At 37.8% G+C, this 22,116-nt stretch overlaps 1 protein-coding gene across 2 annotated transcripts in view; it reads right to left on the reverse strand.

Moving 5' to 3' along the window:
- PREX2 (phosphatidylinositol-3,4,5-trisphosphate dependent Rac exchange factor 2) overlaps positions 1–22,116 on the reverse strand; it is a 280,879-nt gene that overhangs the window by 108,676 nt on the left and 150,087 nt on the right. The window contains exons 23-29 of one of the 2 annotated variants that reach the window (XM_003274806.4): positions 20,814–20,975; positions 12,353–12,575; positions 11,061–11,268; positions 4,787–4,966; positions 2,088–2,182; positions 1,216–1,298; positions 449–539 (exon numbers count right to left, since the gene is read on the reverse strand). In XM_003274806.4, coding sequence (XP_003274854.2) covers positions 449–539; positions 1,216–1,298; positions 2,088–2,182; positions 4,787–4,966; positions 11,061–11,268; positions 12,353–12,575; positions 20,814–20,975 — 1,042 coding nt within the window. Of the gene's footprint in view, positions 1–448; positions 540–1,215; positions 1,299–2,087; positions 2,183–4,786; positions 4,967–11,060; positions 11,269–12,352; positions 12,576–15,266; positions 15,507–20,813; positions 20,976–22,116 lie in introns of those variants that run through there. The other variant, XM_003274807.2, reaches the window with a different exon arrangement.

The following is a 22,116-nucleotide window of genomic DNA, read 5'->3' on the forward strand; positions in this document are numbered from 1 at the left end:
TGTTTAAACAAAGCAAATTTAGATGAAAACTCTACTTTCATTATCCCAAACTAGTTACTTGTCAGGGTGGCAGCTCCATCCTTTCCATTCATCAACTCTCATTCCCCACACCCTTTCCTCACCACTGGGAAACAGCCAAGAAGACATTACGCTTGGTTTCAGCAAAATCAACTTCATGTTTATGTATCTTCAATTAACTCATTTTTGCTCAGCCTGGCCCCTATGGGCATTAAACATTTTAAACTTTCAAAGAAACAGACATGTAAAAATTCCTATGGTGACTTTTTTCCATATTCAAAAATTATCAGGATAGAAGTGGTGTTCAGTGAATTATGGAACATGAGTAACCGGAATTGTTCCTCTTATGCAATCTGCTTGCTTCATGACTATATTGTCTACCACCTTGTTTTTCTCAATTGCTTCTACTAGTTAATTTTCCAAGGCTTACCTTGCAATCCTCGGCCTGGAGTGAGATACTTGGTTTGGTCAAAGGCCCTCACGACAGCCTGCCCTTTTAGGAGATTGGTAATTGAATCCACCTATCAATAGTAGAGATTTCTGAGTCACATATTTCTCACAGTACATGATACATATTTCTAAAAGTAAATCTTATAAAATATTTTTTCTTAAAGCAACAATTATTTTTGAAACCCCGTGATGCTTGTGAAATCGATCTTTACATAAAATATTGAAATAAATGCACCTGATAATATTTGCAATGACATTTCTATCTTACCATATATTAATACAAAATATAAATTTACTATATAAGTTATTGGAATCCTTTTCAAAGTGGTAAAATCTTCTACTACAAATTTTGATTATGGCTATACATTTTGTTAATGTAAAACAGCAAAATTAGCACCCAAGGCAATATCTTGTGCTTTTTAAAATTAGAAATAATGCTGAGCAAGAAATATCATCAAGCTTTCTGAAAACCAAAAACAACAAAAAATACTAAAAAGGGTAACTCCTATGTGTATAACAGTAATTTTCCCAGGACTGTAAAATACTTGATATTCACAAAAATCCTTTAGGTTAGTTGGCTGAAGGAATGTTTATTCCTAGTTTAAATGTCAGAAATTGAGGTAAAGGAGGTGGAAGGACAGATTGAGGCCTTTCTGTTCTAACTCTGAGCTCCTTTTACTGCATCTGAAAAAGGGACTCCTCACAGTTTAGTTGTGGAACAAAAGCCCCACAAACGCCCGATTGTACCTGGCTGAAAAGATGCTCAAGGCAACTATGTATCTTGTCCTGTTTATCATGAGATATGCGAACACTTAGGGGAAGTTCATCACCTAGATGTCAAAACAAAAACAAAACCAAAAACAAAAATCACTCATCTTATGTTTAACGTACCGAAATATTTTAATATTAAATAAAATGTAAAAATTAAACACAAGCTCTTATTCCATGCACAGTTCTCATGTTCAGAGAAAGAGTTCCAAAAGATTTAATAGCTCCTGGGATGTTACTATTTCTTCTGAAGGCAGAGTGCCTCCCAGAAAGGACACTTGTTAGAGATTCTTTCAAACGATGTTCCTCCAGTGGTTGAAGAGTTGACATAAACTGCATAATCAAAAATTAAGATTTTCCCTAATTGGAATGAAAAGTCTTTGTTCTTAACACACACAAGATAATATGTTTATAAGATAATTATATCAATCTGTTTCTCCCATTACCCTCAATCCTCAACATCCATATATAAAGCTAGCTTAGGTGAACCTGCTGTCTTAAACGCTTCAAACTCCATACCTGCCCATCCCCATCGACAATGTGTGTAATACTTTCAGTATATTTCCTGTGTACCTATAATCCTTCATAGAACCATAGAGAGACAATAGAGCATATCTGAAGATTACAATTAGTTTGCTTATTTCATTGCTTTTTAACTCACTCCCTTTAAAATGGGATTGGGAAATAGACTATCAAGCTCTTAAAACTGAAATGCAATATGTGTGGCCACAGAGAGTGACTGATAAAAGGTAAAAATAAAAATTCACATGGATCTAAGAAATTAAAACCTTAAAGTTATCTCCGATAGGACTAACATTAAAAAGCCCACAGGCGTTCACCAATGAACACACCTGAGTCCATTTCATCACTGTGGAAATACGAGCTGCACTGGCTGCTGCAGATGCTGGTGAAGGAGGCGATGGAATTCCTATTGCTGTTGCAGTCACTGAAAACAGTAAGTTTCATGTTACTGTAAGAGTGCATCTGCCCAGGTGTCCCTGCAATTTCTTATGACATAAACTTATATCAGTTATATTTATTAGCATGTTTTAAAGAAAACTATGAGAAAGATAAACTTGTTCAACTCAATCTTACTTTTTAAAGACGGCATATTTTCTTTTCTTTTCTTTTCCTTTTTTTTTGTTTGAGACAGAGTTTCGCTCTGTCGCCCAGGCTGGAGTGCAGTGGTGCGATCTCGGCTCACTGCAAGCTCCGCCTGCAGGGTTCACGCCATTCTCCTGCCTCAGCCTCCTGAGTAGCTGGGACGACAGGCGCCCACTACCATGCCAGGCTAATTTTTTGTATTTTTAGTAAAGACAGAGTTTCACCATGTTAGCCAGGATGGTCTCCATCTCCTGACCTTGTGATCCACTCGCCTCGGCCTCCCAAAGTGCTGGGATTACAGGCATGAGCCACTGTGCCCAGCCAAAGATGGCATATTTTTGATTCAATTATATTTCAAATTTTCTTGTATCATATAATCTAATCCTAAATGATTTTTTAAGGGCAGTTAGTTATAAAACTAGGAGTCACACCAAACTTAAAATTCTTTATGATCTGTTTCATGATACATGCCAGTAATTAGATAACTTGCTAATAGAGACAAAATACTGTTCCTTTCTGGTAGCTTAAATCATAACTTATTGGTTACACTCTGAGCTTCCTTAGGGAGGATAGGAACCTTGGCTGTCTCCACCTCAGAGCTTTTAGCACAGGGAAGTGCTTGATAATGATGAATGCCCAAGGCAAGAAAGGTTCAATATGTTTGTGTGTGAACAGGGACAGATTTCAGAAATAGTGCAGAAGATAAAATATTTTCTTTCCTCTCAGAATAAGTAAAAAGGACTTCCTTAACTTTAAATTTACATTTAAAATTTCTATCTTAGCCTAGAGGGAAACTGTCAGGGTAATTTTAATTATCTGATATCTAGAACTTGAGGTAAGAAAGTATTTTTAGACATGTAATTTCCCACTGGGAAAAACCCTACAGATTCCTATTAAAGAGCAGGTTGGGATGCTTAGAAGTGAAAAGGAAATGAAGTGATAAAAGTGGTTAATCTGTCTGATCTATTATTAAATCTCTAGAATAACTCTTATGTGTTCATTAAGATCTTTTTTGGAAACACAGAAATTGGAATAGTAGAGTGGTTAAGAGACAAACTGGGAAGCCAGACCACCTGGTCTCACAGGTAAATGATATCAGCCCTCTGGGCTTCGGCTTCCTGATATGTAAAATGGAGTTCCTATCAGAACCTGCCACGGAGGCTTGCGGTGAGGATTATGTAAAATCCTCCTCTTCCCCCATGTGTTTGATAAAAGTATATTTTTAATGTTAGCTCCCAGTCTGTAGCTAGTTATACTCTGATGAGAACAACTTTGATTACTATTTAATCAATATCTTTTCATTGCAAAACGCTGCATAATAGATGAGTGAAGAAGATAGTTTTTGCTTTCAATTAATATAAATGAAAAAGATGTTAAAGTTGTATACACAGCTTATGTGGCTGGTTATGACAGTCCTCAGTGAGGTATCCATACATGGATTCAAGGAACAAAAAGCACTTTGAATTAAGGAAGTTCATGTAAGGAGACATCATTTGAAAGTCTAGTAGGAAGACAATAACAGAGTTTGGAGGGAAAGTATTTTGGGTTGAACTAGGTCTCCCAACAGAACTCATGTTTGAAAAGTGATCCTTAGTACCTCAGAATGTGACCTTATTTGGAGATAGGGTCTTTACAAAGGTAATCGAGTTAAAATGAGGTCACTAGGGCGTGATCTTAAGCCACCCTATAAAATGTCCTCATAAGAAGGGAAACTTTGGACACGAGACACATATGGAGGGAAGATGATGTGCAGAGACACAGGGAGAAGATGGCCGTTTACACATCAAGGAGCCAGGCCTGGCACGGATCCTTCCTCCCCAGCCTTCAGAAGGAGCCAAGACAGCCCACACCTTGGTTTCAGATTTTTGGCCTCCAGAACTGTGTGATAATAAATTTCTGTTGTTTAAGCTGCCCAGTTTGTAGTAATCTGTTACAGCAGCCCTAGAAAACTAATACAGAAGGTATCCAAGAGAGTAAAAACCACAAGCCTTGTCTCAGAGGTAGGCAAGGAACATTAGTCCAATTAGGTTGGAACATAGAAAACGAAAAGAAAAGAGAGAAAAAAGGGCCAAAAGAACTCCTGTTCACTACCCAATAAACCAGTGACAGAAACAGATGGTTGAAAAAAATGTTAATCCTGTATAGGCACAATTTTCTTACCTGCTATCTGTGTTACACAATCTATATACAGAACAACTCTCCCAAATTAGGCTCACACCACCAGCTAAAAAATGCTTTTTCCAAGCTGCTCATATTAGAAAAGGGAAGGATTTGAAATATTACACTGTCCCACTATGCTTTGTCTGAGGTCGGTAATAACAGGTGATTATTGTGAAAGATCAATTAAAAGAAAAACAATCAAAAACTTTTTTCAAGATCTTTGTGGAAAATCCAGCATCATATTTGACTTTGTTAAGAAAATGAGTTTGAGGAATTAGTGAATTACCTGTAAGAGTCTCTGTTGCTGATGGTATCATGACCAGAATCTTCCTGTTCATCTCCTGCTACATTAAAACACACCCGTTTGCTGTTTCTTTCTCCCTTCTCATTGTCACTGTCTGTTGGTATTATGCCCTCTGATGTCTTACGTTCTAATTTAGGAGAATATGTTATTGAAGACAGAAGGCTGCAATGTAATATTAAAAAAATAAATGCACATTTTCAAACTGTCTGCTATAGATAACTACCTTATTTGCTGAATACAATAGGCTTACAAATATTTCTAGAGTGCTTCAATGTTTCATATCAAGTAAATATTCTATTGCATAAAAAGCATGTCATTCAAAGTTCACTTGTTCTTCACAAAATAAGTCATACAAACAGCATACAATTTAGACCAGAAAGCTTCATTGAAATCCAGGTTGTGCCATGTATGACTACAGCTAAAATAAAGCTGTGATAGTTTTATTTGACACTTGCGAAATGGGGATAATGAGAATAACTGACTTCCATGACTGCTGTGAGAATGAATATTCCTGGTGCATAATGGGTGTTACCTCTAGCCCCTGGCCATTAGCACAACCATTACCACCTTATGAAAATACTCGGTAATTGGCCGGGCGCTGTGGCTCACGCCTGTAATCCCAGCACTTTGGGAGGCCAAGGCAGGCAGATCACCTGAGGTCGGAAGTTCGAGACCAGCCTGACTAACATGGAGAAACCCCGTCTCTCTAAAAAATACAAAATTAGCCGGGCGTGGTGGTGCATGCTTGTAATCCCAACTACTTGGAAGGCTGAGGCAGGAGAATCGCTTGAACCCAGGAGGCGGAGGTTGTGGTGAGCCGAGATTGTGCCATTGTACTCCAGCCTGGGCAACAAGAGCAAAACTCCAACTCAAAAAAAAAAAAAAAAAAAGAAAGAAAGAAAGAAAAGAAAAAAAGAAAATAGTCAGTAATCTTTAAAGTGCTAGCCAAATATTAAACCCAAACTATAAATGGGCATTAATGTCCTCACAGGCTCATATTCAGTATTAAAAACCCACCTACCCTCTATCTGTGCCTTGGGTTTTGCCCAGGCATTCCCTATTTGGCAGGGAGAATATTGGATTGTCAATCTGTCTCCCTGCTCATACAAACAGGAGTCCCGGCCTTGGGGATTACAAGACACTAAACAGAGTTACATACAACGTGAGGATGGGGTAATTACAATCTCATCTGCAAGCCAGCCAGGATGAAATGTCCCAAATCTGCCCACAGAAAGAGCTCCTCCACTTGACTCCAGGCTAAAATGCCGCAGTCAGACTGAACTGTGTGAAACCTGCTGAGGACTTTGAGTAGCCGCTGACTCCAACACTCTAGGCTTGAACATTTGGCTGTGGCATGTTTCTGTTACAACTAACTCAAAATTAGGCAAAAATGGAATTGAACTTTATTATCAAACAGCATGCTAAAAAACTTGCAAAATGAATTAAACCACGTCTAAACAAAGAACCCACATAGGGCTTCTCAAGCCAACAGCCATCTTCGCATTTACTAAATACCTGTGATTTTCAGTTCCAATCAGTAGCACATATCTTGATTCTCATTTTTCCATAGCAATGTAATGTTTGTTATTTCAAGACGGCGAAGATCTCTTATACCTCTTATGCATATTCCATAATGTCAAACCCAATGCTGTGCATTGAATAAATACCTGTTAAGTGATTTCCCTAAACACATTTATTATACCATGCATTGTTCTTGGTGCTGTGGATATAGTGGTTTATAAAACACACAAAAGGGCTGGGAGCGGTGGCTCATGCCTGTAATCCCAGCACTTTGGGAGGCCGAGGCAGGTGGATCACGTGAGGTCAGGAGTTCGAGACCAGCCTGGCCAACATCATGAAACCCCGTCTCTACTAAAATAGCTGGGTGTGGTGGTGGAAGGCTGTAGTCCCAGCTACTCAGGAGACTGAGGCAGGAGAATCGCTTGAACGCTGGAGATGGAGGTTGCAGTGAGCGGAGATCACACCGCTGCACTCCAGCCTGGACAACAGAGTGCGACTCCGTCTCAAAAACCAACCAAACAAACAACAACAACAACAACAAGAAAATACAAAAGCCCCTGCCTTCTTGGAGCTCAAATTCTACTGAGAGAAGACAAGTAAAAACAAGTAAACTTTCTAGTATATCAAATGGCAGCAAATGGTAAGGAGAAAAAGAAAGCAGGGAAGGAAGCATGAAGCTGCCATTTCAATCAGTGGTGCAGTCAGGTCAGGTCTCACGGCGAGGTGAGATTTGAATAATATTTGGACATTTTATAGTTTTTAGACACCAGTGAAAAATTGAAGGAGCTATGTTATATTGCTTGAGGCCCTGTGAACATTTTTAATAACCAAAAGCTATGGATGATTTTAAACACAGTTTTTCTCTTTGGAAAGATACTTTTATGTCTTGTAAGACAGATTGTCTATTTATTCACCCGCTCCACCCAAAAGATTAAAACATTAGACTAACTCCAATTATCCAAGCTCCATGCTGCACAGACAGATGAACTCTGAATACCAAAGAGGGAAAAAATGCAGGAGTTCTCATTTTGCCAAGAGGCCTCTGAGCTTATGTATCTTTTAAATTAGAAGTCATGGGGCTAAGGATAATTTTTTTCGAAGTTACATGAATTGTATTCAGATATTTGCTTTTTATTTAAAACAGCTGCAATCATGCTTGCATTGACCCTGTGGGAACAAGTGTTAGGCTTATAAACAAATGATAGAAAAACTGTATTTTTAACACCATGTTTTGCATAAAATTTCTAGATTCTGAAAAGCAACAAGGCATCAAACCATAATATCTGTGCTTGCAGAAATCCCTTCACTTTCATTCGTATAAAATATTAAGTTACCTACTAGAGGTCTATTAATTAAAACCTTCAGCAGCATGCAATTCCAGGTGAATCTCCTCCTTGTGCCATTGATAAGAAAGATTTTTGTAGACAGTATGTTGCAATGACCTGTGTGTTTTTAAACATCATCATCATTGCTAACATCTGTTGAGCTTTCATGACAGTCACCATGCTAAGTCCTTAACAGGTTATCAATTCATTTAATCTCTAAAACCACCTTATGAAGTAGGTATTATTATTTTCCCCATTTTAGAGGTGGGGTAGGCAAGACATATTGTTACATACATATCCTGTGCAAATTAAGCAGGATTTCCTCTCCCTGCATCTAACTTGCACACTCTGGAGGGAGTAGGGTGCATCCCGGTGTTTCATAACTCAACTCACAGAAGTACTGTGAGAATGAAATAAGCCAATGTATATAATAGTGTAATCTTGCCTGGAAAGTAAGCATCTATAAAAAAGTTGGTTTTTATGGTGTGCCCCTCTTTTTGTACATTTACTAGCAAAATGCTTGGGGAAACCTCAATGATTACTCTACCACCACCACCACCACCACCATTCCTATTTGTAACCCCCGGGTTACTAACTGTCTTAAAGTGTGGTTTGTTCATCACTCAATCCTGAGGCATCTGGCACCTGCAAAATGAAGTCTGTTCTCAAATCCCCTATGTTTACCAGGCCCCTTTCCTCCCTGTGAGAATACACAAATCCTCTATTTAAAAACCCTGTCAAAGGTTTTGGACATTAATTATTTTTCCTTTTACTTATTTCTTGTACCTAAGTGTCATTACCCAGTAAATAACCCATTACAGAGCAAAAGTCTTTAACTTTCCAAAGTGAAACCGGAATCACAAATCCTTGATTAAATTCATTACATCATCTTACCTCATGTTACTAGACAGCAAATTCACCTCTAATTCCATCTTTGGCTCTGAAGCTAAGTAGGAGGATTTAGTGAAATGCCTATGTGTTAAAGGAAATTTCATTTCTAAGAGAGGTGTTCCCAGGTGACAGAACAACCAGACTTTATGATAAGACAAGCTCAACCCCAGGACCTTTCACAGGGATGAATAACTTCTAGAAAAGCTAGCACTGAGGTGTTATCAGGCAGTTTCTCTTAAAACTTGGCAACACATCCGAGATCTGCTTCTTCACTTGCAAAGACACCTATGACCAGGAACAATTACTCCAGGGTGAGAAAATTGTTCAGATACTAGATTTTTAAATAATGTGTTAACCTCGACTGCATGGCAGTATCTCTGAATATTAAAGACAAGGGGGAATCCAGGCACTTAAAATAATTGTACTGTTTTACAGGGATTATATGGCACATTAACTTGTGTGGAACCTATTTATACTTAGAACCCAAAGAAGACCAAGGTGGCTTCTCCAATCATTCGCTCACTCTGTGCCACTTTTCTAACAAACACACTCAGTTGGGTACAGCTTTTTAGAATAACAGGGTGGGGAAATCTTCAGTGAAAAACAATCATTTTAAGTAGTTTCAGTTAACAAAACATAACTAGTCTGCAACTAGTGCCTTAAATATAAATATTTTAAACCAAGTAAAAGGGGCTCCTTGGGTTTACACATTTTTCCTGAAAATATTTCTACATTACCTGAACCTTAAAAAAAAAAAAGTCAATAAATTAACAAAGTCTGGAGGATTGCGAGGCAGTGCTAGACCGTCCGTGCATTAAAGATTAGTCCCTGAGCAGTGTCAGCTGAGGCACATCAATAATCTTGCCATTGACAAGACTCATCCCAAAATGGCAATAACAACTCTTGCAACTGGAAGTATGGGATTGGTACAGATGTTTTCTTAAAATCCCTTTGAGGCCTAGGAGCTATGATTCAATGCCACTATTTATTGCCTTATTAATAAAAATTCTATATACTTCATAAATACCTCTGGGAGACAATAACTGGTTTCTAAAATACATCATGCAATAAAATCTCATTTATTAAATGAAGTAAAATATCATATCCTAAAATATAATAAACTGTTGTCACAAGGATTCCAACACACTTCAAAAATGTCATGCAATTCCTTAAAAAATACTCTCCTTTTAGCAATCTTGAACTGTTTAATTCATCTGTAAATGGGAAAAGTCGCAGTATAATATACAAAACTAATATATTAGAAATAGAAAAACAAAATCTTAATTCTAAATCCTCATAAAACTTCAGAAAATTAGCAAAGTAAATACTAAATATTGAGGATAATTTTTAAAATACGATGCATCTAATATGATTTTGATCTCTAAATTTCAAAAATGTGTAAAATGAGAGATCATGTCAATTATGACTTCATCCGTATAATGTCTAATTACAACAAAGGCTTGGAATAAGTTCTAAATATTTTGTGGCAAAACTGAATTATCCATGAAGTATAGGATGATAGGTGTGTGTGTGAAGTTAAGAGTTCACATCTGTAGCCATTTAAATCAACAACTTCATGAAGAGAGTACAATAAAAAGAAGATAACAGTATTTCTATTATTTTCAGAATCTGCCAATTTGGGATATGTTCAATAATTTCCATCCCTCGAATGGATGAGCAAGCATTATATTAGGCAGTGTGCTGATTACTTTCTATATTAATTTGTATAATTTTCATGACCACAAACTTGTAATTCATTATTATTACTCATTCACTTCTGTAGATGAGAAACTGAGCTACCTCAAACCCCATGCTGTTCTGACTATACAGAGCTGTCTGGACTCGATGTGAAGTATTGTCCTATACCACGAATGTGACAAAGCATCCTGCGAAGCTCAGGCAATTCTCCAACCATCAAATTCTTAAATAAGAATTAGAACTGATTTATTTGGAAAAGTGCTCATTAATTGCCTCCACCTTCTCTTGGTTAAAAATACTGGCACAAGTGTTTGGGTTATTGCTTAGCAGGCCATGAATTCAATCAGAACAGAAAAAAGCATTTGTCCTAGAGATACATAATTTTACATTTACTCATTTAACAAGTATGTGAAGCATTTATTATACTTTATGTCTTTTATAAATATCTATTGAGTGCATATTCACCAAAATTTGTACCCTGAACTACAAAGAATGCAAGGAAATCCTCATACAAAACTGGTATTCTTTCAAATATTTCTTTCAAGGTAATATTTTTACACTGAGACTCATTTAGCATCCTTGTATAAGACAGAATTTTGTCATTCTCTTCCTTGGTATTAAATGCTTACTTAAAATATATACCTATATGTATTCTTTCCATTAAAAACATTTTTAAGGTTTTGGAATGAAGAGGATCTATATAATCAGCACAAATCTCCTAAATTTCCAATAACTAAAGAGAGAATGATTGAATTTTTCTAAGTCACATTTTTACGGCTATTTTATTTGGCAAACTTAAAAGAGTCATACAAAACACTTACTCATCTATTTGACAAACACACATCTCCACCTCTTTCAGTGCAGTCTGAAGTTTGCCCAGCAGTTTCTGATAGATGTCTTGGGTTTCTAAGTCTTCTTCTTTTAGCAGATACCTGAGGCCATGGCCATCCTGCTGTCCCAGAGACAGACCTGAGGGGGCCGCCATGGTTGTGATGGTGTGCTGAATGTACACCATAGGGCTCAGTTTCCCTGAGGAATTAAAGTCATTCCTTAGTAATATGTATCACCTTTAACTTATGATAACAATCCAGTCCAATTAATTTTATTTGTTTTTTAATCGACAGATAAAATTATACGTATTACACGCACAACCTGATGTTTTGACGTATATATGCATTATGCAATGACTAAATCTAGGTAATTAACATATGTATTACTTCACATAGTTATCATGTTGGTGCTGAGAGCACTTTCTACCCACTCTCTTAGGATTTATCAAGAATACAATATGTTAACTATACTCGCCATGTTATACAACAGATCTCTTGAACTTATTCCTCTTATCTGACTGAAATTTTATATCCTTTGACCTACATCTTCTCAATCCCCCACCCAACCACCCCAGGCCCTGGTACTCACCATTCTACCCTCTACTTCTATGCGACCAACTTTTTTATATTCGTCATATAAATGAGATCATACAGTATTTGTCTTTCTGTGTCTGGCTTATTTCACTTTAACATAATGTCTTCCAGGTTCATTTATATTGTCACAAATGACAGGATTTACTTCTTTTTATGGCTGAATGGTATTCCATTGTGTTTATATACCCCATTTTCTTTATCCAGTCCAATTAAAGCCAAGATTCCATAAAATAAAATGCTGATCCAATGCTGAATTTAATTCAGAAACTAGAGCCTGTGGGGAGTTGTAATTAAAAACTAGAGGACAGTTTGATCCCTTGTCCTACTGTGATGGTACAGAATGGCATTGTGCATTGCTGCAGCTGTTCCTCAGGTATTGTCCTCAAAGTTTCAGGGCCATTTCAGATCAGCAGCTTTCACAGCAAGATGAGCTGTGCCTATCATATGCATAAGGAAAGCGAGAGCAAACATCCTTCTTAGAAGAAAAATAACAAAAATGCCTAACTCCATTTTCATTCAGTATACACTTAGGCATACTTATCCAAATGATTACAGCAAGAAATCCTTCCTTTATAAAAGTTCACGCTTGTTTGCACACCAGGTATCTATTGAATTTCAGGGATGCACAAATAGCTATCATTGCCTAAATTGCTTTTCATAATTTGATAAAGTTGCAAAAGCTAGCATACCTTGCTCCAAAGATTTGTTTTCTTTATCCTGAGAATTATGCTTCCTACTATCCAACTGAACACCAAATGCACTTCCCAAAGAGGTTGATGTTTTGGGATAAGAAACTTCCATCACGTTGACATGGCAGTTGGTAGGGCAGAAATCACTGCTGTGCAGTGGGGAGATTTTAGATTTGGCCTGTTTAAAAGTAGGCCAGGCTCTATTCTTCAATACACGAGAAAACTGCAAATTAAAGAAAACATAAAAAGCAGTTGAACACACAGTAATAACTCAGGCATCTTTTTTTCACTTGCATCATTCACAACAAAATCAAAGGCAAATTAAATCATGTCAACTGGAATGAGTGAAATAAATTATATGTTGTTAGAAATTCCATTGTGATTTCAAAACTGAAGCATTCTTAATAAAGCCAAGCAATATAAGCAGCAAATGCATATGATTCCTTTGAAACTGTGATTGCAACTTAGGTGTTAAAAGAAATGAATTTCTGTGGCCAGCACAATATACTTGGACTCAAATCCACAGGCTCCCAGCAGCTGAAAGAGCCTGACAGGGCAAGTGGCATCCCAGGACACCAGGAGAGAATGGAGATCTTCCAAACAAGGCAAAATGGCAAAACAGGGTAGCTGCCGGGTCAAGGGTGGAGGAAGACGGGATGTCTCAAACACAAGCGTAAAGCTAATCCAAAGCACCAGTCTGTGTACAGGTCAGACAGTAGGGTGTGGAGGCTGAGGCCCAGAATGGCAGGACAAATTTGTTTCCCATGCCTCCTGCTAATCACTGAGTCGGGATCAAACTGAAGACTAGTGTGCACTCTGCCTTTATGGTTTGAGAATAAAGTGATACTCACATGATTTATATGACTTCCAAGGTAGCCACTCTACTGCTTCAAACCTTGCCATGGGTTTCCATTCAAATCCATCTACTCCTCACTAAGGTCTCTAAAGCAACCCAAGTGAGATCCTCACCTAGCTTCTCTATCTCAAGCTTTCTTCCCCTTGCTCCCTAAGCTCCTTCTGGCCCTCACTTAGTTGGTCTCACACACTATCTACTCACTCTGACCCTTTCTACAGGCTGTTCAGTGGGCCTAGAATGTTCTTCCTTCATTGCCAAACTGTTTGCTTTGCAACTTCAATTTCTATCAAATCATCAGGAGGCCTTCCCTGACTCCTAGTCTAGGTTCAATTTCCCTGACTACTGCTAAGTTCCAGCACACTGTAACCTTCCTATTATATAGGTATAAATAATTGTCTTATTTCTAGCTCCCCTGGCAGATGGTAAACCCCATGAGGCTAATACGTAGGTCTGTTCTGTGTACCATCAGTCAGAGTCTCGTAGAGTCAGACTGAATTGTAGTCTCAAAAGCAAAGGATTCAGAGTCACTAGCTACCTGTGTTTTAGTTACAGCTGTCACAATAACTGATATGATGTTAGGCAAGTCAGTGTCTTTTTTGCATTCTTCATAAAACAATGGACATGGATTAAATAATGTCTATATTCCCTTCTCCCTTGAAAACTATAACCATGATCCTATCTATTTATTCTACTAGTAGAGTAATAATTTTGGCATGAATAAGAATAAAAATTAAGACTATGACTGGTCACTAACTTTTCTAGATTAAATTCAAGAATAAATATCAAAATTCACATGCATAAATATAAACTCACCATTAGAACAGGGACTCTCTTACATGTATATGTGTAGATTATATATATATGTGATATATATACATACACATATATAATGTGTGTATTAAACTATGTCTTCAAATCACATGTCAGAAGCTGTGTAGCTCAGCCACGTGCCAGCGCACAGTAGGAATCTAAATGGAACTGAATTGAAATGTAGGAAATTATTAACAAAATGATGATCAAATTTAATACTAATGGATAGTGAAAATTTATCCTAAACATTTTCTAAAGAAAGGAATTTAGAGAACTCCTGACCTATCCCATCACTTTACTAATAAAGAAACGGTGACTTGGAGGCTTATGTGGGACATAGAGTTTAAGGCTAGATGCAAAAAACTTCCAGTCAAAAGTTCTTTCCCACTGTTGTTGCAGGATAAAAGTCTCACAAGGCACCCATGGCACAAATAAAGGCACAGAAATCAATGTTATTAGGTAACAGCATCCACCATAATAGGAAGTTATGTTTCTCTTGCCTTCTTCCATTTTAAACAATTACCCACCCATTCAAAGGCAAGAAGAGAGGCATCTATTCCAGACTCTGTGCTCAGTGCTGGAGATATAGCCCTTGCCCTCCTGGAGTTCATGGTCTAGTAGGCAACACAGGAAAAACAATGCAATACTATTGCTATATGCAACAATTGTTTATTGCAATTACTAGGTCGGAGCAAAAGTGATTGTGGTTTTTGCCATTAAAAGTAATGGCAATGTGCCATATATATAATACATGTGCCATATATATAATACAGTAATGCACTGCTTAACAACGGGGATGCATTCTGAAAAATGCATCAATAGGTGCATCTATCTGAACACAGAAAAAGTAGAGTCAAAATATAGTATTATAATCCTATGGGACCACCATTATATATATATATACACATATACATATATATACATACATATATATACATGTATATATATATGGTCTGTCATTGACTGAAATGTTATGCAGTGCATGATTGTATATATACAATTATATAATACAGGTAAAAGCCAGATAGTTAGAAATTTTGGTACAATCTGAAAAGGAAGTGAACAGGGTGATGTCATGATGTGTTAACGGAGTGATCGGGGAGAGCTGAGCTGGCAGAAGATTCCCTTGCTGGGGGACTGGCTTTCCAACCTGTAGCTCAATACAAATGCCTATGAATACAGAATGTCCCCCTGCCCATATCCTAAGAAGGGCTGTCTGTGTACTATGTCTAAAGGTGCCTGAACTGTTCCAAAGGGTAAGAGTCAGACAGCGGCCCTCTCTGCTAAGAGCATTTCTTGAGAAGGAAGGTCCTCAGGAATGCAGTGCTGTCTTCCATCCTGGGATATTCCTAAGACAGAAGGAGGCAGCAGGAGGAACCCCATAGTCACAGGTACTGGAAATGTGCTGCTTACACTGTGAAGATCAAAACTGTGCTCCCAGACAGCATGCCGTGCTGTGAAACTGTAAGGCCTTTCTGAAGCTTGAACCTAAAATAAGGAAGGTACAGTTCTTGGATTGACGGTGGTGGTTCGTGCAAGAGAACATTCTGATTGTGCAAATGGCCCTGTAAACATCAACCTGCCTATCTTTTTAGCAACATCAAAGGAAACACTGAACTCCTTAATCTGCTTTGGAGAAACTCCCAGGGAAAGGTTAAAAAAACAAAAAGGTCTTTTCCCCAAATAAAAACTGCAATTTTGCAATAAAGAAATGCACAGGGTGGGTGTGGAGAGAGGTGTATTGGGAGGGACAGGACTTCAGATCTACTATGGATACCACAAGCCCAAACTTACTGCCACCTTTATTCATTTATCCAACAATGACTTGTGGAAGGCTCTCTGTGCATCAGGCACTGTCCTTAGCATGTGGGGGAACATCAGTAAACAAAACAAAGATTCCTGCCTTCTGGGAGGTTACATTCTAGTGAGAGGAGAGGTCAACAGTGAATATAGTAAGTCAATTATGTAATGTTGATAGATGGTAAATGTAACTGAAAACAAAATTGAGCAGCGTAAGAGGGTTGGAAGTTTCAGAGGTGAACTGAAGAATGGATTACCAGTTGTAACCAGGATGATCAGAACAGGCCTCACTGAAGCTGGCATTTAAGCAGTCTGGAAGGAGGGGAAGGGTAGAAACGTGAGCATCTGGAAAGGGGTCATTTCTGGCAGAGGGAACAGTCAGTGCAAAGCCACAGGGCTGGTGTGTCCAAGGAACATCAAGAAAACCAGCATGACCAGAGTGGCAGTGAGAGGGATGCAGAGGATGCAGGATTGGAGAAGCAATGCAGGGAGGGAGGGCACAGATCTTGAAGGCCATTGAAAGGATTTGGCTTTGACCATGAGTGAAGCGTATAGCCACTCAGGACAACTGTGGGTTGGTCGGGAGCAGCAAGGAGACCACTTACAGGAGAGATGGCAGTGGCTCACCCAAGGCCACCAGCAGTAGAGGCAGGGAGGAAAGGCTGCATGTTTGAAGGTAAAGCCACAAGAATGGTGTGAGAGAAAGGGAAGTGAAGAGTGTATTCGAGGTTTTAGGCTGAGCAATGGGGAGGATGGGCATAAACCCGAGACAGAGAAGACAGCAGAAAAGGCAAACTGCAGGGACACTGGGGTGGGGCAGGGGAAGGATCAAGAGCTGATTTGGAACATGTGAAGCGTGAGATATTGATTAAACCCAGTTGCAGAGGTCAAACAGGCCGCGACCCTGAATGAGATCACCAGGGGATTGAAAATGGAGACAGAAAAGGAGAAGACGGAGTCCTGAGCCCTGGAGCTTTACCAAGAAAAGGGGAGGGAAGAAAAGGCAGAGCCAGCATAGGATACCACAAAGGAACCCCCACAAGAAAGGACAAAAACCAGGCGTATGTGCGGTCACAGAGAACCGCCAAGTAGAGGTTTACGGTCAACTGCATCAGATCCCACTAAGACAACGAATGCTATCAGGACAGTCAATAGACTTTGGCAAAATACAGCAATTTCAGTTACATAGAGGGAAGAAGAGGCCCACTGGAGTCTGTTGAGGGTAATGAAGGTGAGACAGCAGGTATAGACAGCCATTTCCAGGAGAGAGATCAAAGAAACGGAACAGTGTGGGGTAGAGGAGGGCTATTTCTTTTTAATGTAGGTGATATAAAACGTATTTGTACGCTGACAGGAATAAACAATTTCTGAAGATGGAACTTCAGGTTTTTAATGCATTGGTAGCTAATTCGTGAATTATTGACTATAGCAGCACATTTTAATCCAACTATAGTCACTTAACTAAATGAAATAATACAATGGTAAGCTATTACTTTACAGATAGCTTCCTATTTCAATTAAGCATAAAATCTTTTTGGCATGGGGTTATGGAAGTTTTGTATCACACCCTTTTGAGGGAAGGGGACATAGCGGGGATTTTTTCCTGCAATTTTCCCAGTCCATATATCAGTGTGAGAATTACATGGCATTAATAAATAAAGAGGGACTTCAGACATTCAAAGGAAGACTTCCAGTTCCTGCATGTAATATTTTTGTGTAAACAGGAACTATCTCTTGAATATATGTTAAATATTTCTATCTAGGAAGTACTCCCAATACCCAAAATAAGCCCAATTATGGAATTATTCTAAAGCAGAAGAACGAGTGTAAAACAAAGAAGCATTTCCAGGACAATTTAGGGAGAAAGTGTTCCTCCCAACAGGGCATAATTTTACTTCTGAATTGCCCCCAAATCCTGCTCCACAGAGAAAAACATCTCGCTTAGGATTCATCCAGGTCATCAGTAAGGTCTCACCAGGTTTCACACATGTGCCAAAAAACATCTGTGGCCTGTACAACCAGCCGGGAAATCTATTATAATTGCAGCAGTCTTACTACAGAAACTATAGCAATCAACTGGTTTCTATTTTTAAAACCTAAAACTTTCAGAGTCAAAATAAGGTAAAGCCAGCATCTTTGAGATTTTAGTTTCTATGGATACATTTTATTTCACAAAAAGAAGAGTGTTGAAGCCTTCATCAGGAAGAAAAATATGTTGCTAATAATAGTTTTAAAGTATATGTGTGAAAATTAAAAATCTATATTCGCAAATGCTATGGGTTCTGTTGACATGCATTTGATACATAAATGGAGCTAATCTTACATGACGTGTTAGGGCTACCATCTTAGGCACCTAAATCTTATTCAGATTGAAAAGATCCTTGCAATATTTTCTTGCTGACCTTGCTTCTCTATCTAATGAGAAAACCAGTTATTTTAAATATGTTTATGGCCAAATGGGATGATGACAAGGAGAGCTTTTAAAGCACATAGGCGCTAGGTGACTACATGTCTCTTTTTTATTTCTAAATTAAATGTAAACACAAGTGAGACTGCATTCCATAGGAACATAGTCTATTAGTTGCCACCTACGTGACCTTAAGCAAATTCTTAATCTCCCGAAGAAAGAGGCAGGATGAGAGAAGGGTCCATACACATGGCTGTTTTGAGACTCAACTAACAATAATGCACATAAAAGAGCTTTCTATAATTCGGTGACATTATTTTTATCATCTAACATCATTGCCCATTAGCCTGCCCATCTGTGCCTTAAAAGCTTCTAGGATCTCACTTACCTATGAGTAAATGGAATATACTTCTTACCTTCCAGGGTGACTACTGAGGATCTCCAACATTTATTTAAGCCTGTGTTCTCTTGATCCTCATTCTTAAAGCAGCTGCATCAATTTGCTACCTAATACACCCTGATTCTAAGATTATGTTTGTTTATATAGTTTACCATTTTCCATGTATACTTTTTTAAGCTACTTCCACTTTTTTGTTGCGTGAAAGAATGAAGAGAGGAAAGCAGGAAAAAAGCAAAAGAGAAATGTTCCAGGCACAGTGACCAGTTTGACACCCAGAATCTGCCTGAGCCTGTATCACACCTTCTTGTACAGATCTATTTCTAAAGTAGAACAACTCTCTTTTTCAAAACTTCTTCAAAAGGAGAATACTGATTTGCATTTATTTAGCATTTTTGTTTGCATTGGTTTAGACCTTTTACCTCGATTTTACTTCAAAGCACTGTCATGTTTTATAGAGAAAGGAGAAGTAAGAAAAGAATCTTCTGTCCTTCAACTCCAACAAGGTACATTCATGGAATCTTCCCCAAACTCAAATAGGTGAACTGAACTCAGCAGTCATGAAAAGCAGATTAACAAATGTGGCACGTAAGCAGCAACCCTGAACATTAGTTTTCTTCATGTGAATAACTTTTAAAAAGATACAATAGTAATGCAAACTCAACTCAACAACCCAAACATTACAGGAATTGTTTAAAGGAAAAAATCATGATCTCTTTTCCCTTGACTCATTTAGTTTAGGTAACCAATGTTGTGAGTCCCTTGGGTATTAATTTACACACATCCCTATTCTCATGCAGCCAAATATAGACATATATGGGCTTATTTTAATTATCATATCAAGAACATAAAACACATATACTTAACACATATTCATATACATTGAGATAAAGAATATTATCTAGTATGGCTGCACCAAATTTTAAGCAACCAACTTCATTTGGATGGAAATAATTTAATCAATTAGTCTTTTATTGGTATAAATAGAAACAATTTTTAAACTTGTTTTAGCACGTGTTTTGGAGATGAATTCCCATTAACTCTACCTTTAAAATATGTCCCCAAGTTCACCTAATGTTTTTTGTCTCCTTCATCTTCAGTGTAGTCCAAGCCATCAACATCACTCAACTGGGCCATTGCAACAGCTTCCTGCCAGTCTCTATTTCTCCATTTCTGCCCCCTTGCAATCCATTCCTACAAAAGCATGATCTCAAAAGCCTAAATCAGATGAAGGCATCCCCCTGCTTAAAACCTTCCAACTGTCTTTCATTAATATAAGAATAAAATCCAAACTCCTTCCCAAGTCCCAAAATGTACAGGAACTGCCACAGCTCTTCACAACTGGCCCTGCCTAAGCCTCTGACCTTAAGCCCGGCCACCAATCTCTGGCCACCCTGGCCTTCTTTCTGCTTTGGGGCCTCAGCACCAGCTGTTCCTTCTCCCTGGAGGTTTCTCTCTCCAATTGAAAGGGAGAGTTCTACTTGTCATGAAGATACACGCCTTCTCAAAGGGGCTTTCTCTAGCCACAGAGTCAAAAGGATCAACCTGGCACTTAAACCATACTTCCCTATTTTGATTTCCTCATAATTCTTCTCAATATTTGATTCCCCTCACTTTGTCGGGATTTACTTACTTATTTGCTGTCTCTCCCACTTGAATGTGAGCACCATGAGAGGAGAGAAATTGTCTCCTTCCCTGCTATATTCCTGGAACCTAGAACAGTACTTGGCACACAGAGGGTGCCTAATAAATATATGTCAAATGAATGACTTAATCAATTAATTTTTAAAAGCCCACAGTCCATGTACTTTCTGATTGAGAGTTTTCATTCTCTTAGTTGGGAGAAAAGAAAAGAAGAACTATAGTATAATTTTAAATTTTGACTTCAGAATTAGGTGGTCTGCATTCAATGCCCAGCTCTATCTTTTACCAGACAATAATTTAATTCTTTAGGCCTCAGTTACTATATTTTGAAGATGTGGGACAGTAACATAACTTTCAAGTTTGCAAAGATCAAATGAGGTAGTGGATGTTAAGCCATTTTAAAAACTCTAGAATGTTATATAATGTTATCATTTCAGTAAAATGGTACCTAACAAATATGCAAAGAAAATATCAAAAATTGATTTAAATTTGACATTTAAATAATAATTTCAACAATAATTGTGTATAAAATCAATAGAACCCTTACCTTTTTATAACTGGATATTCTCTGACATATATGTTCAATTCTTTCACTGCAAAGGGCACTGAATTTACTCTGAAGGTCAGTAGGAATCACTTCATTTAGAGAATTTAGGCTGGTACAGTTTTGTACAAAATGCTCATCACTTTTAGCCAGGGCTTCAAGAATCTGCAATGACAAACACACATGCACACCCACACATACAAACACACATACAGACACACACATAGAAAAACAAAACAAAACAAGAAGAAAAAGTTCAAAAGTAGCCACATCAAATTTTCGTTAACGATACAGGGCAACTTTCCTATTTTGTTCTCTGGGTAGCTGCCAGGGAATTTCTACCTTCAGTCAGGAGGCACTGTCAGTGAAGTGATCTAACCTGTCTGTTTGAAATTTCAGGTTTTCCTTCTGCTAACTACGGGAGCCTGCTTGGTGAGCTAACTGGACTTCAAAGACTCCCTGCTGGATATGTCAGTACATTCTGCTGTGGGACACTTCTATATTTTAGTCAGAGTCACTCAGAACATTTCTTTTCTCAATTTGGTAGAACAAAAAAACATAAAGGAATCCAATATCATTCTTACTCGTTTCTTAGAGTCTGGCAAGTGCAGAAAGAATACATTTGACAACTGCTTGCTGAAGAAATGAATAAATGAAAAGTTATTTCAGTAAGGGAGAAATTAATGTTACTTGCAGCATCTGAGCTCTTGCTGATAAAAGCATTAGATAAAAGTATTTATGTGATGTTTTTAATTAGTAAATTCTTTTGACTATTTGAATCAATTGTAATAACATGTGTTGATGGGGAAGGTGTACCATCAATCACTAAGAATTTCCAATGACCTGAGAATTAATTATGTGAGGTATATATATATGTGTATATATGTAGCATTTCTGATTAATCAGACATTGCAAGAATTGATTATACCCATAACCAATATTTTATAATACTCTGTGAAACACAAAATGTATATATGTTCTGGTTATTTGAGCTCCCTCACCACCTCCACTTCCCTTTTATGCAGACTATGGAGAATGGGTTTTTATTTAACCACTAGTCTAGAACTTAGAGCTAACTTTATCATTAGCAGGGTGATCTTGGCTACATTTCTTTCTTGACTGTTTTTTCTTCATGTGTAAAATCCAAGTGATATTTGCAATACTAGTTCATATGCTGTCATATATAGAATAATCCATGTAATTCTCCAAACTTGAAATAGCTGGAAAATGAGAAAATAATTATAATAACCTGGTTCCAAACTTTTACATGGATCCCATTAATACTATAATGTAGATGGGAAGAGAC

Source organism: Nomascus leucogenys, chromosome 16, assembly GCF_006542625.1.
Source record: "Nomascus leucogenys isolate Asia chromosome 16, Asia_NLE_v1, whole genome shotgun sequence".
Lineage (NCBI taxonomy): Eukaryota > Metazoa > Chordata > Mammalia > Primates > Hylobatidae > Nomascus > Nomascus leucogenys.